Below are 15,696 nucleotides of genomic sequence, written 5' to 3' on the forward strand. Positions count from 1 at the left end.
ATGGATTATGATGGATATCTGGCAGACAGCAATCCTACTGTAAACATATCCATTGTGGAGATCACAGAGTGACCCTGTCTTTCACGTGACAAACTCAACCTGCTGAAGGCTAGCCATGGTTATGATATGCAGTTATTTGACATTATCATGTATTGTAATTTCATGTCCACTAAATGAAACATTTTACTCACGTGTTTGTCAGTCACTGATATTTCCATAGGTAAAAGCATATTTTAATCATTCATTTGACATTGGTATTTTTGTATAGAGTGCCCAACACGGGATCAGTCCATTTGACTCGGTAAACAAACATAAAGGGTGAATGAAGGATGATGATGCCCCCTTTGATCTAAGTATATATGGCCCTATTCTTCTACATTGAATCTTAAGCTGTTGAAAACAAATGTATGTTCTCGAAGATTCTATTACACAGAGAGGTGAACGTGTCAGTCCCTTCTTTTATGCCTCACTCGAATGTGTCTGAAAAATGGGATGGAACCTCATTAATGAAGTACCTGCCTTAACCGACAACATCATAATCTCTGCACAGCGTGAACTGTACATAAACTGAAAATAATCTTCAGAATGTTTCCCTTTCTTTTTTGAGAAAATAAATATAGAATTGTCTTTCTAGAGGGAATGCATTTCTATCCATGTTGGTCAAGCCGGAGTCCAAATGGGCAATGCCTGCTGGGAGTTGTACTGTTTGGAGCATGGCATCAAAGCCGATGGTGAGATGCCATTGGACACGACAGCCGATGAGAAGGATGATTCGTACAATACCTTCTTCATGGAATCTGACGAAGGGAAACTCGTTCCAAGGGCTGTCCTTGCTGATCTTGAGCCAACTGTCGTTGGTGAGGAAAAACATTTGAATTAAACTTAGACTGATCATTAAACCATCCGAAAACTCCTGCTATTGTTAAAGGAAATGTATACTTTGATTATAAATCCGAACTTACCTGAAAATATATCCAACATTGTATTTGCTTTATTTTACCGTTTTGAAATTTGGTACCTCAGAGGATATTGATAAGGATTTGCACTGTATACACTGTGCACCTGTGAGTGCATTCGAGACCAGAAATGCTTTGTGAGCCTCTCAGTCTCAGTGAGGTCACAACACAAAATAGCAATGAAAAAAATTGGACTTTTATATGATATATTTGCCTGGTCAAATAGTACTGTCCATCGAGGAAACGTTGTTTGCAGTGGCTCTGGATTTGAGAGGACCACCCTCTCATTCCTGTATCATCATGGGAAATGTGCTTCACACATTGTAGCCATGATTGGAATCGAACCCGGGTCTTCGGCATGACGATCGAACACTTTAACCATTAGGCTACCTCACCGCCCCAGTAGTAGCTGATGAGTCAATACTAAAGCATGGAACATCATGGGTTACAACTCAACAAGAAGTTGTTACTCATAAAATCATTTGTTTCATTATTGAAGGTAGCAGTTTGCGAAATAGCATGTTTTTCTCTAAGCATGATATTTTCGATAAATATAGGTTTTTAACAAGTTTAATTGCGATACATTGTTCTTGACAGATGAGGTCCGCACAGGCACCTACGGTAAACTGTTTCATCCAGAGAACTTGATATCTGGCAGAGAAGATGCAGCTAACAACTATGCTCGTGGATATAACACGACAGGAAAAGAAATAATCGACCTTGTCCTAGACCGCACCCGCAATCTCGTGGAACACTGCGATGGTCTTCAGGGCTTCCTTGTTTTTCACAGCTTCGGTGGTGGTACTGGATCTGGCTTCACGGCTCTGCTAATGGAGCGACTTAGTAACATCTATAGTAAGAAGTCCAAGTTGCAGTTCTCTGTGTACCCGGCTCCAAATATATCCAGTGCAATGGTGGAACCGTACAACTCCATCCTCACAACTCACACCACCCTGGAGCATTCGGACTGCGCCTTCATGGTCGACAACGAGGCCATCTACGACATTTGTCGTCGAAACCTCGACATCGATCGTCCCTCCTACACCAACTTGAACCGTCTGATAGGTCAGGTAATCAGCTCTATCACAGCCTCATTACGATTTGAAGGTGCCCTGAACGTAGATCTAACAGAGTTCCAGACCAACCTGGTGCCCTACCCTCGTATCCACTTCCCTCTGGCTACCTACGCCCCAGTGGTGTCTGCAGAGAAGGTTCACCATGAACAGCTAACGATTGGGGAAATCACCAACGCCGCATTTGAGCCTGCAAACCAGATGGTGAAGTGTGATCCCAATAAGGGGTTGTATATGAGTTGCTGCGTCCTGTACCGTGGTGATGTTGTCCCGAAGGACGTCAATGACGCCATCTCGTACATAAAGACCAGGAAAACTATTCACTTTGTGGACTGGTGTCCCACTGGCTACAAGGTCGGTATTAACTATCAGCCACCAACTGCTGTTCCCGGTGGCGATCTGGCTAAGGTTGAGAAAGCTGCGTGCATGTTGAGCAACACCACTGCCATCTCCGAGGCCTGGTCTCGTCTTGACCACAAGTTTGACCTCATGTTTGCCAAGCGAGCCTTTATCCACTGGTACGTGGGAGAAGGTCTCGAAGAGTCTGAATTGTCTGATGCCCGCGATGATTTAGCTGCCCTGGAGAAGGACTACGAAGAAATCGCAAATGATTCCCAACAGCCAACACAGGAAGATGAGGATGACGAGTACTAGAATGCCTTTCATGCAAAGTTTTAATAACGACGTGAATCATGTCTTTATATCTATCTAGTTTAAGAATGCATTTGAGATGTAAAGCTAGAAGAGCTTATATCAATCCGTTCACTTAAATGTACAATAGGTACAAAGTATACATGTGCAAGCATATAAGCACCAGTGTAGACATTTACAAAATTTTATCCTTTTGTAATGCTCTAATGATATAGGTTCGTTTCGTTTATAAATGGTTACACCTGTTTCATGTGTTCTGATGTGTCTTTGTTAAGATGTAGAGCATGATCCTCTAGAGGAACAAACGGTGTATCCTTTTCATCAAAATGAGATCGATGATCAAGATATATGAAATTAAGGAACATGAAAAATAAAGAGTGGTCAGTGTTTTTCTTTTTCTCAGAGTGTTTATGTCAGTTATTGAAGGTTTTTGGAATCGCTTTGAAGCATGAGTGAGTGAGTTAAGGTTTTAATCCACACTGGAATTATTTCAGTCATATCATAACAATCAACAAGTTATAGTATCATATGAAATAATTATAAAAACAAAAACAGTCACAGATATAACTGTAAAGTTATTGCGAAAATCTAAAGTATCTTAACTATGAAAGACAATATAAATACACAAATGTTGCTACAGATCGCCAACACCTGAAGGTAGATCACCACACTAGGGACTTACTCTCCCGATTTTAAATTAATATCAATATATGCATTTCGATTAAACCTTATAGCAAGTAACCGAGACAAAACTAGTTCGTTGTATCCATAAGTTCGTTGTTACGATATACACTCTTCATAAGAAACACGCAAGCCATTTTGAGAAAAAAATTTCATGTACTTTCAATTCTACTAAGTGTGAAAAATCACACATCTATAGGCAAAGAGTTCGATAACACAACAGTAGTCTTTACAGTAGTCCACAACAAATCAGTGCTTCGTATGGACACTATTGCCAGCAATTACTGCTCGGCACCGTCTCGGCAAAAACTGGATAAATCGACGAAGTTACTGTTGTGGAATTCTTTCCCAATCCTCTAGTAATGATATAGCAAGTGGTGGAAGTGTCTGAGGCGTGTTTTGACGTACACGTCCATCCAGTTCATCCACTGACATTGACGTTAGAATTTGCAAGGCATTGGACCGTAACCAGTGGTGTATGTGAAGTGGTGTTGTCATGCTGAAATGACTATCTCTGCCGGCCCATAATCGGAATCATGCTGTTAGGTTCGCCTGAACCACCACTAAAACAGATCTGTGTGTGCTGGATATTTCACCCCACACCATGGCACTGTTGTCTCGGATTCTGTCGACCTGTCGAATTCTACTAGGGGCAAAACGTTAATTTCTTCTATGGTAAACACGCCGTGTTCCACCTCGCCTGTGAAGAGGAAATCTAATTCTACTACACCAACGCGTCGATGGAAGTTTCCCAAAGCAGGGGTGACAACTGGTCTTTTTGGTCGAAACCACGCTTCACGCAATTGATTCCTGACAGTTTGGTCGGAAATTCTACAAACCTGGATTGCGTTGTGTGTGTGGCTCCACGGCTGTGGCAAGACGATGACGCAAGTGAGCAACCCGGACATAGCAGTCCTGGGTGTGGATGGTAACTTTTGGACGGCCACTTCTCGGGCGATCTTGGGCGGAACTTGTCTGCAGGAAACGAAGGCGAGATATAATACTTTGAGGAACGTTGAAATGGCGAGCAACTGCAGACTACGACTCGCTAGATTCAAGGCGATGTTTCGTGTGATCGATGCCGCATGTTTTCCCGGTAAGTTGCTCGTGCATTTTGTTTTGTGAGGGATGTAGTTAAAACTGTAGCTGTTTACAATCACTCAACGATGATGTTTTGGAAAGTAATACAATATTTGTATTGTTCTGAAAGCAGCAACACGAGTCCGATATTTTCAAAATCACCTTTGCGTTTCATTTTTGAAGAGCGTATGCACATTTCATATCTCTAATATATACACATGCACAAACGTTAAGTGCCACTATCTTCATAGAAATACAAATTATAAATGTTTATTACTGAATGAGCCTTCCATATATTCTTGAAATTAAGATTGTCAAGGTATGACAAGGAAAAGGTTCTGCACCTGCACCTGCATTTCCCTACCATCTGAATCTTGAAAAATCAAGTTTCACACACTGGGTTTCACCGGTTTGTTCTGAGATTCTCCTTTCACTTTAGAGTTAGAAACTCAGTCATGGTGAGGAGAAACTTTACTACCGCTGAGAGATGGCAGGTGATAGGCATGAAAAATGCTGGTATGTCATGCAGGGCCGTTGCAAGGCAAATGGGTCGTCATCACAGCGTCATCACCCGTTTAGTTGCCAAACATAATCAAATCAGTGATGTCAATGACAGGCATAGATCTCGTTATGATGGTTACCACTGAGTGTCCAAAGTAGCTGATCACAAAAATAGTGGATGGCGCTTAACTTTTGTGCATGTGTATATGTTACTTACAAAACACCGATAATCATCTTTGTACATCAGAGTCGATGAATAGTTAGTTGTGTTGATGAAATGCTCCAAATATGCTATTTCCCAAACATGTTTGTTGTAATCAGCATCTATTTACTACATGAACCAACATGTGGCTCAGCCGTGGATTTCCAGCATAGAAAGACGAGAAGATTAAATAATAAATCAATTTGTGGGCAATCGAGTTGGATGATAGCATTTCAAATAACCTTGACTATGTAAGTGACGGTGATGGTAACTTTTATATTCTTCCTTGTAGAATTTCACTGATAATGCCCCCAAAATATTTTGAAAATATGTATAAATGCCTCAGTTTATAAACGGAGTGTGATTACCAGCTATAACTACATATGTTAATTACACCTTTTTTCGAATTATTATGAAAAATGTACACCACAATGTCTAAATTTCCAACAAATGAGAAAATTATTTCTCAACCCATTTGCTATTTTATATTATTACATGACATGATTCAGCTATGATTGTGTGCTATAGACTCATTATGTGAACCTTAAAACCGTCACAACGGTACACCCTTCACACGACCTTGGTACACCCTTTGTTGCAATCCATTCATGAAATGAATATAAGGTCACGGATATGTATAACCTATATTAATACTCTTTAGAACTGTCGCTGGGACCTTAGAACCTTCTTGACACGGTGTATAATCATAAGTATTGCCTTTCATGTCAAAGAAACACTTTCAAATGTGTATAAGTTATGAAAAAAGGTTGTTGTGTATATAGAAGTTGAGTCATTGGTAACCTCAGAAAGGCACCAATCGTAGTAAAGGTAGTTTTGACATGATAAGGAACGTGTTCTTGTTGCTATAATAAACCGGTGTATTCTATGAAACACCCATTCCGTCTTGTCTCCTTTGACTCGTACCGTCTTAGTGAGTACAGTGCCATCGACATCTAAAGCACCAAGGTGGGTTGAAATTTGTATGATATTTAGATGTACCTCAGAAGAGAAATGCTTAAATACGATATTCAGCTGATGAATCATACTTTGTGGTCATTACACTAAAGGTATTTAAATTTATAAAAGACCCAGGTTGATATATAATACTCATGTTTTCAGTGAGTGAGTGAATTTAGTTCTGAACTGAACGCAGCAATATTCCAGTTATATGGCGACGGTCCATAAATGACCCAGTCTGGACCAGACAATCAAGTGATCACAGCTTCGATGGTGGCACTGGCTCTGGTTCACCTCTCTGTCGAAGGAGCGAGTGTTGACTACGGCATGAAGTCCAAGTTGGAGTTCGCCATTTACCCTGCTCCTCAGATCTCCACTGCTCTGGTCGAGCCTTACAACGCCATTCTGACCACCCACATGACTCTGGAGCACTCGGACTGCGCCTTCATGGTCGACAACGAGGCCATCTACGACATCTGCCGCCGTAATCTCGACATCGAATGTCCGACTTGAACCGTCTGATAGGTCAGATCGTCAGCTCCATATCGGCCTCCCTCCTCTTTGACGATGCCCTGAACGTGGGTCTGACGGAGTTCCAGACCAGCCTGGTGCCCTACCCACGAATCCACTTCCGTCTGGCTACCTACGCCCCAGTGGTGTCTGCAGAGAAGGCCTACCACGAGCAACTGTCAGTCTATAAAATCACTAATGCCACCTTCGAGACTGCCAACCAGATGGTGACGTGTGATCCCCGTTACGGCAAGTACATGACCTGTTGCATGCTGTACCGTGGTGATGTCGTCCCTGAGGACGTCAACGCTGCCATCGCTACCATCAAGACCAAGAAAACTACCCAGTTCGTAGACTGGCGTCCCAAAGGTTTCAAGGTCGGCATCAACTACCAGCGATCCACTGTTGTTCTCGGTGGTGACCTGGCCATGGCACAGAGAGCTATGTCCATGTTGAGCAACACCACTGCCATCTCCGAGGCCTGGTCTCGTCTTGACCACAAGTTCGATCTGATGTACACCAAGCGTACATGGGCGAGGGCATGGAGGAGGGCGAGTTCTCCGAGGCCCGTGAGGACTTGGCTACTCTGGAGAAGGACTACGAAGAGGTCGGAGTGGATTCCGTTGAGGGAGAAGGCGAGGAAGAGCGAGAGGAGTTTCAAACGGTGAAGACCCTTATATACTGCGAAATGGACACAAATTAGATATATGGACATTACCATCGTGACAAAATTTATAAAGATGTGCATATATTTTAATCACCTTCCTGTTTGTTACTTAGTTTATTGAGTGAGTATGATTTTAAGGCGCATTGAAGATTATTCCGTCAATATCAATGCAAAGGACAATGAAATTTGCTTTGTGGCAACCCACTTTGTAATAAAAAAGCACTTTGTAATTAACTTTTCTGAGCTTCGCATATCGTGAGCATGTGGGGAAAATGTCGTGCTTTCAGCGTGACAAACGAGCAGTTAACATCGAGACTACCAGGCGGTCCCGTCCAACTTTAAAATATATTTGGAACTTTTTTGTGGATGTCCAGGTGAAATTTGATTTGGGGCAACAACATAAAGAAACATAAAGAAACCATACACGTGTGTATCAACCTGTTACAGTGAGTGCGTTCACACCACGAACAGAGGTGCGACAGATCGGTTTTATCGATACTGTGATCGGTATTATTGACCAGTCACGCAAATGTACGTTATCAGTGGTAGGTCGCAATTGTCACTACAAGAAAAACATATGTTATGTTAACACGTGATCTTTGAAAGTGGTAGTTGTAATCAGATCTAACTATACTGGACAAAGATTGTAATCAGATCTAACTATACCGGACAAAGATTGTAATCAGATCTAACTATACAGGACAAAGATTGTTATCAGATCTAACTATACTGGACAAAGATTGTAATCAGATGTAACTATACTGGACAAAGATTGTAATCAGATGTAACTGTACTGGACAAAGATTGTAATCAGATCTAACTACACTGGACAAAGATAGTTAGGGATATACGTAAATTTTGAAATTCTGAATTATGATCTATTTGTTCATTGATACACTAATAAAACATCCATCCTAAATATATCAATATCCCTAACCTATTTTGTCCAGTATAGTTCTGTTGCAAGCTTGGACGAATCACTGCACTGTGATTGTTGTATGTGTGTCTACAGAGGTGAGTGAAAAACTGACAATTTAGAGTACGGTACGTGACATTATCTCAAAACCTGTCCTACTTGTAGAGTATGCGCGACTCCGATGATTAGTCTACTACAATAATGCTAGATGTCATAACATAACCATATGTGTCAAGTGTCATATGTCATCTAGGTGCCGTTGTACAGAACAACCTTAGCCGCGTAAACTACCTTGAGTTATGATCATCTTTGCGCTAAAACTGCCTTGCATAACGGCACCCAGGTATAATTGTGGCCAGTGCTCGAGTTCGTATATTATATAAATTCCCCGACAAAACTTGACATGTCTAAAATTTCAACACACACGTTGTTGTCGTTTTTTTTATTTTATTACTGAAGGAAGTAACCAAACCTATTTCGTAACATATTACCTATTACTTTCATCCAATGTAATAACTGACAGTTTGCATTACGTAGTTATGTATATTATATCCAGTACAGTACAAGTTGTGTCAGGCTATGGCTACACCTGTGTTAAGAGTGTTATAGGTTAGCAGGTGTGTATAAAATGCTCACGGACATTATTGTAATTCGTTCTGCCGATGTGTAAAGCCTTTCCAAACACACTTGATTTTTATCATTCATTCTGTCAAGCCTTGCATTCATGCGTGCTGTACTATCAATTGTCTCGAAAAGAAGCTCCTGATTGTCACTCAAATTGTGTCATGGTTTCAATGCTTCTATTGATCCGATTTTGATCGTGCTGAATTGGATTTTTAATGCCATTTTCCTATTGAGCTTACAACACACCCTCACGTATTATTTTGGGGGAGAATAAAATTCATAGCATAAAGTAAAGTGCACCCTTGGATACTCATTGAGCTGTTATAGAAACTTAATTCCTCTTCCCGGAGGTTATACCTTACAACTAACGAGTGATATTTTCCGAGGTATTGGGATTCATTTTCAAGTCTCTCTTATTACGGGCAAACTGAAATCCCAGACTCACGCTGTGTTTAGTTTCCCATCAACACAGTGAGTGAGTTTAGTTTTACGCCGCATTTCGCATTCAGCAGTATTACAGCTATATTTCGATGACCTGTAAATAATCAAATCTGGACCAGACAATCCAGTGATTAAGCATGGATCGCTGAAGGCCTATTCTACCCTGGACCTTTCCCATCAAATACATATATCTTGAACAGTCGTGCTATCCGCCAGTTACTCATTTACAACGAAGTCTGCGTTGTAATGTCGTTAGGTTCACGGTGAGTTAAAATTTTACGTCAAATTGGCAAAGTTCAGCCATATACTGATGGCAAAGAGTCAAGTACTGTGACTAGATATATTTAAAAAAACTGTCTGGGAGGGACACTAAAACGGCTATATTTTCAAAGATTAATTAAAACTAGTTTCAGTTCAGTGTAAAAGGCTAGATCATTTCAAAACGACACAATATAAAATGGGGCTATTGATCGCCAGCAACTGATACCAGAGTACCATACTAGTGGGAACCATGGGGAAGTCTCACGGTGAAATGCATCATAAGGTTTTCGTGTCATTGTACAATCGCAGCCACCTCACTCATTTTTGGTGAACGTTACACACGTTATTAGTTCTCATTCACAATATCCACTTTTAATAGCCTTCGCCAGTGTGATTAAGAAAGTGCCAAGTGTAGGATAGTTTTACCGGCAGTGAAAAATACTTCCAAGGGGCTAGTTGTAACAGCGGATAGAACATCCAGGGTGCTGTTGTAACGGCAGTGAATATAGCACTCGAGACGTTAATTGTAACTCAAGGGACTAGTAACATTCCAAAGAGTTAGTTATGAAAAATCAATAGATAATAGTCCCGAAATTAGTTATAATGAGTGAATGAGTTAATGTTTAACCTCACGTCGGTAATATTGCAGCCATATTGTGACAAGAACAGTTTACACTGAAAAGGGATACATGTATATTATAAAAATCTGTGGACAGTCAAACAACCAGAATATCACAATTAGAATTAAAACTAGTGGGGGAAGTCAAAACTAACACCACTCTTTGAACAATACAAAATTACTCGTAATGACGAGAAGTTACATTCTCAAGGGGCTCATTACAGTGAAATGAGATTAGGTAATATTTCAAGGGAATGTCTTAAAATAGCCAGTGTGTGATATTAACATGGCGCCCTTCCTGAGCACAGTGAGTCATATTTAATATACAGTAGTCAATAGTCAGTTTTAATGAGAATTACTGGATAAATGTGTTCCATTGCAGGTAATATTTACCAGTAGATTTGACCACTACAGACCCAGATATTTCAAAAGCAAGTATTGCAGATGATAGCGCCCGTTCACCTTTTCACAACCAAACGTTTCAAAACACGGATGAATGAGCACCAGATTATATACACGTAACTTTTTTAACAGTTTCTGGCTTTCATTCTTCTGAATTACGCTATTCACTCGGTCTGGCTGAAAGGCAGCAACTGCGTACCTTACGAATGACGCTCCACAGACGTGCGACAGGCAGTCATCTACACTGATCTCGTGATATTATGTTAACGCTTTGTATGAAACTGGTTTGGTAACGTTTCGTACATGGTGACAACGCTACACCTGTAAGCATAATCAGGGTGACTCACATATTTGGACTCAAGAACATAGATTTCTGAAGGTCGAATAGTCGTAAATCCGCAAGGGGTATCTAGGAAATGGGGTCTCCCTCACAATAGACGATCTAAAGGCACTGTGCTATATCATAATATAGTCGCGAGGTTTGGTCTTCTTGTATTTGGGGGGAGTAGTATATACAATGACAGTTCTGGACCACTTTCAAGAAATGTCTCTACAAAGCCTTATTTACTAAATAAGGCTTTGGTTGGGCCATTAGCTCTTGCTACTATTACCCCTACTACTTAACGTGTGTTGGAGGTAACACTGTGCCGTACGGTACGATCAATAATTCTTCTCTTATAAACCCCCTACCCGGCCCATCCCTCAAGTAGTACAAGTTAGGTTCGTCGGCTTTCATATCCACTTTATCTATGTTGTAAGTTTTGACTGACCATATAGGATCGGTGGCCCGCTTACGGCTATCACCCTCGTGTTCCCCCGGCTGGTATAGATACATTACCCCTACTACTTAACGTGTGTTGGAGGTAACACTGTGCCTATGTCACGTTTATATCGATGAAACAGTTTAACGTGAACCGCCTACGATCTCTTTGGTGTTCATAATAAAGGCTTGCTGGGCTTTTTGTATCCCCTGTTCTATGTACTTTTTTTTCTCGTCCTCGCTGATAGCAGACTTACGAGACTTGGATCGAATATCTTGTTTCATTCCATTATATTTTTTGAGTTCAGAGAGGATTGAACGAAACTCCTCTTCTGAGATCTTACTATCAGAGAGTGCCGTGGAAATACGCTCACTCACTGTGTTCAGCTTTGCTTCGGCCAGAACCCTGATCTCGTCGTGTTTCAATGCCTTACGATTAAGCCTGCGTGATACTAACTTAAGCGCCAACCCTGCCAACCCTGCCACCCCAGCTGTTATTTCAATACCTAGCACTATAGGTGCAGCCACGATGGTAGCCAACAATCCAACACCTGCCGCCCCTAGTCCCATGCTGGTTGCCATAAGGGTAGTGTCAGCCCCGTCCACGATATTGAAAGCTCTATTATACTTTTTACATAGTGCTTTCCGCGTGTCACGGTCTTGTTCTAGTTGACGTTTCACATCACATAACTGTCTCAAGCGGAACCCATCTACGGTTTCCAGCGTCTTCGCTACTTCCTCTACGACTGGGTACAGACCCATCCTATAATGTATATTTTGAAAGATATTTTAATTGGGTTTCAGTTAAAAATCTATCAATGAATTTGAAGTCTACAAGTTCTAGACTACTAGTCATGGCAATAGGTGAGAGGCTAATAGAATTTCCTGTTGTAATAGAAACCCCACTGAGGTTTATTAAGTGGTTTATAGGACCCGTGGTATCCTGTTGTATAACAATACGACAATATTGGTCTATGTAAGACCAGCGTATTGACACCCCGGGTAAAATTTGGTGTACTATTGGAGGGGTTCCATCGAATAAAGCCGTAAAGAAGACTTCTATGATGAGGGTGAAAGGGGAGGATATTCTATCAAGATTACTGCTAAATGTTAATTTATTGTGTGGATAAGCACTTAACCCCTTTTTTTCGTAACCAGTAGATGGTATGTGTACTAATGCCCTCTCCGGAATGAAATCCCCGGCCCAGATACCGTTGTTCTTAATCTTAGAGACAACCCCATTATTTAATGTGATATAAGGTGAGGTGAATGTTAAGTTGATCAGCCATTTAGGTTCTTTTAAATCTGGTAACGGCACCCGTCTGTACACGTTGTCTTTGAAGTGCAGAATATATAATTCATCTTCCTCACCAGGCTGATCGAATCCCTCCGTGTCTCCTAGGTCGTTAAGCGTAGTGTTGGGATGATGACTGGTCATTATTATACTATTACGATATAATTTCCAACTGGTTTTCTGATAATAATTCAGGGGTTAACTTCATACCCATGAAGTGTATGTTGTCAGGCAGGAAGATATTGATTAGTGATATCTTGTTTTCCACGATCACGTTGACCCCCTGCAGACTGGTCTTGGAGTCGACACCCACCCGCACGTAAACATTGCAAACTTGATACTGATGTTGTTTACCCCACCCGAGTTTGATCCCCTTCACGATCTCGACATCATTCCCCGATGGTTCTCCTAGGTAGACTTTGATGATCAGTGTTGAGTTTGCCAGTAGATCCTCTAGTATAGTGACCACACCTTCGAATTCAGACACCAACTGCAATTTCACGTTTTGTATGGCTGGTTTACTCGATAGCATGTGGGCTGCTATAGTGTTGACTGGGCTGACGACTATGCTACGTCTCTGAGTTGGGACGTAAGCCACGAGCAGGGTTCCATTGTTCACGACTTTGTTTAGGTGGTTGTCTTTGTTATCCGTGAACACGTAAGGGGAGACGAGTCTAATATTGAGAAACCAGTCGTCGTTATCGGGTAACAACACCCACTTGTTATCTTCGGTGAAGACGAGTATATATGGTTTGTTTTGGACGACGGTAGTGCTCTCAACATCGTCTAAGTCGAACAGTTTACCCCCGAACGATGGGTATATTATCCAATTATTATCACCGGTGTTGACAAGGGCGTACTTAGTGTTGACTGTTGCTCTTGTGGTATCTATCATATCACTTAGGGTTCCACCGGAGGGGATTTCAACGCGTTTGTAAATGTTGTTTTTCAGTTGCAAGGCGTACGATTTACCATCTACTCCGGGAGCGTCGAAACCGCGCGTGTCTCCGAGGTCGGAGATCCCGATATTGACGCATTTTTTCACTCCGGGACCTTGGGCGCTGGTCATTTTACATGAAGCGTTAAGCTGAGGTATCCTATATTTACAGGATTATGATTTATATCTAACACCGATATTGTCAGCTCAGGTATGTTGCCCTGGGTTAATCTCTTATACTGCCGTGGTGAAAACGACTCGGTTCTACCGTCGTTGTATTTCTCAGTTTTCACCGGCACTGCTCTCAGTATAGTGGAAGGGTGACCTCCTTGAATGTTGTACGTTGTGCTCACCTGACCGAGATGAATGTACAGCTCTCGGTACGGTACTAGATCGGGTAACTTCGTACCTGTGACGGTTGTTGTTGGTTTTATCTCGTCAGGAGACATACCGAGTATCCTAGCTAATGGCCGGCCGAGCCTCAAGGAGGTTCTTCCGTTGTTGATTAACACCACTGTGCCGTTTGAGTCGTTCATCTTGAGTTCGGCTCCCAGGGGTTTGAAGACCTCGTCGTTTAGAGAGCACACGCTGTAGTAGCCGTCAGTTATCTGACTGCGAGTTCCACTGACGAACAGCTTATTGTTGCTGATATTAATGTTAGTCCATTGCGGTAGGTAGGTGATATTGCAGAGTGCGACTTCGAGTTGACCTGACGTGTTATCGATCGCGTGCGTCAGCTGAACGGCCTCACCGCTCGTTATTCCTGGAAGTGTTATGTACATATTATAATATATGAATTATATATTATAATATGGATTTAGCACACTTGAAAATCGTGGTGAATGCAGATGGTACGGGGTTTAAAACAACCTTTATTAATATCTTTGAAAACTATATCGTGTCCGTTAATAACGCGCAGGCGGTGGTAAACTGGAATCAAAACCCAATGCAGTTTTGGCAGAACCAACTCAACTTTGCTGTGTGGTGTGCGACGACAGGGTCGGGTGTGACACCAGACTACGGTATAGATGAACTGAGTAAGGCGGTTATTTTGTTTCATATTTATTATCAAACGAGACGAATATTGAAGGAAATAAGTGCTCCTCTTCCCCAAGATAAAGCGTGGAGTATGACGAATAACCCCTATGATAGACGCGCTTATGAACGTATTTGTGGGGAGTTTGAGATTCCAACGAATAAAGACTTTCGCCTTCCTGGTGTGAACCATGGTCTCGGTATAGTTCTCGTGTACTTCTACAGGTCCGGAACATATTATGCCGGTTCTAAAGATGGTTCATACAACCCAAACCGACATACATTTACAGGCCCCACAACGAATGAAAAGATCCATGTCAGCTGTATAAAGCAAACCAATCCTGATGCAGCCACAGCCTGGACTAAAATGATCTCAAAAACATCGAAAGAATTCACTCGTGCTGGTACAATACGCTTGAACGACTCGATTCGAACGTACGTGTGGGCGCTGTTGGGTGCGCAGTCTATGACGCGTTCCAACATCCTCGGTAAGGGAACTGCTTACGACGCTCAGAAACAGTTCGTTTCCAACGTTGAGGATGCTATCAATTCTCCAGTTGATCTCCTGCGGGCCATCGACCATTACCAAAACGTGTTAGAATACGCCAGATCGAAAGTCAATTACGTGTTCGGCGTGGGGTTGTACATGGCTCCGAGTGATATGCAACTGAGAATAAAAAAAGTGGTGGGTTATAACAACAAAATAGTCATAGCCACGGCGGACCAAAAGTTGGGTATCAACCCCGATATTAACACCCCCTATATCCCACACATCCCACCACGTGAAAAGGGTATAGTGGCGCCACCTCCGGAGCCTAAAGTTCAACCAACACCACACCCCCATATTCATGTGGGGGTACCCCCCTATCAGCAGCATATTGATAATAAAACAGCCCTAGTGGTTGGTGGGGTAACTTTGGGACTTATTTGGTTAAAGATTTCTTAGCCGCTACGTACACCAGACCCGCCATGGCGACGATGGCTGCCCACAGGTTTTGACTGAGCCACATGGCAGTTTTAGACAGAGCGCTCAACAACCACGAGACGATGCTACCCAGGATGCCGGGAAGGGCTTCGGCGGCTTTACCAGCCAGTTTAGCTAGGCCTTCCCCGAGTTTTTTTATCCAGT

At 42.0% G+C, this 15,696-nt stretch overlaps 1 protein-coding gene and 1 pseudogene across 1 annotated transcript; both read left to right on the forward strand.

The window, feature by feature from the left end:
- LOC137258587 (tubulin alpha-1 chain-like) lies at nt 1–2,683 on the forward strand. Its single transcript, XM_067796294.1, has 3 exons — nt 1–39; nt 635–857; nt 1,554–2,683. The coding sequence occupies exons 1-3, from the start codon at nt 1–3 to the stop codon at nt 2,681–2,683; spliced, it is 1,392 nt and encodes a 463-aa protein (XP_067652395.1).
- Nucleotides 2,684–4,896: 2,213 nt separating this feature from the next.
- On the forward strand, nt 4,897–7,314 carry LOC137258588 (tubulin alpha-1A chain-like; annotated as a pseudogene).
- The last annotated feature ends 8,382 nt before the right edge of the window (nt 7,315–15,696 follow it).

The sequence above is a fragment of the Haliotis asinina genome, chromosome 12 (genome assembly GCF_037392515.1).
Source record: "Haliotis asinina isolate JCU_RB_2024 chromosome 12, JCU_Hal_asi_v2, whole genome shotgun sequence".
Lineage (NCBI taxonomy): Eukaryota > Metazoa > Mollusca > Gastropoda > Lepetellida > Haliotidae > Haliotis > Haliotis asinina.

Excerpts from the sequence above, each read along its gene's own strand:
- LOC137258587 (XM_067796294.1), top strand. The coding sequence starts at position 1 with ATGGATTATGATGGATATCTGGCAGACAGCAATCCTACT. Across the intron at positions 40-634 it reads TGGCAGACAGCAATCCTACT|AGGGAATGCATTTCTATCCA; the intron begins GTAAACATATCC and ends TTGTCTTTCTAG. Across the intron at positions 858-1,553 it reads TCTTGAGCCAACTGTCGTTG|ATGAGGTCCGCACAGGCACC; the intron begins GTGAGGAAAAAC and ends TGTTCTTGACAG.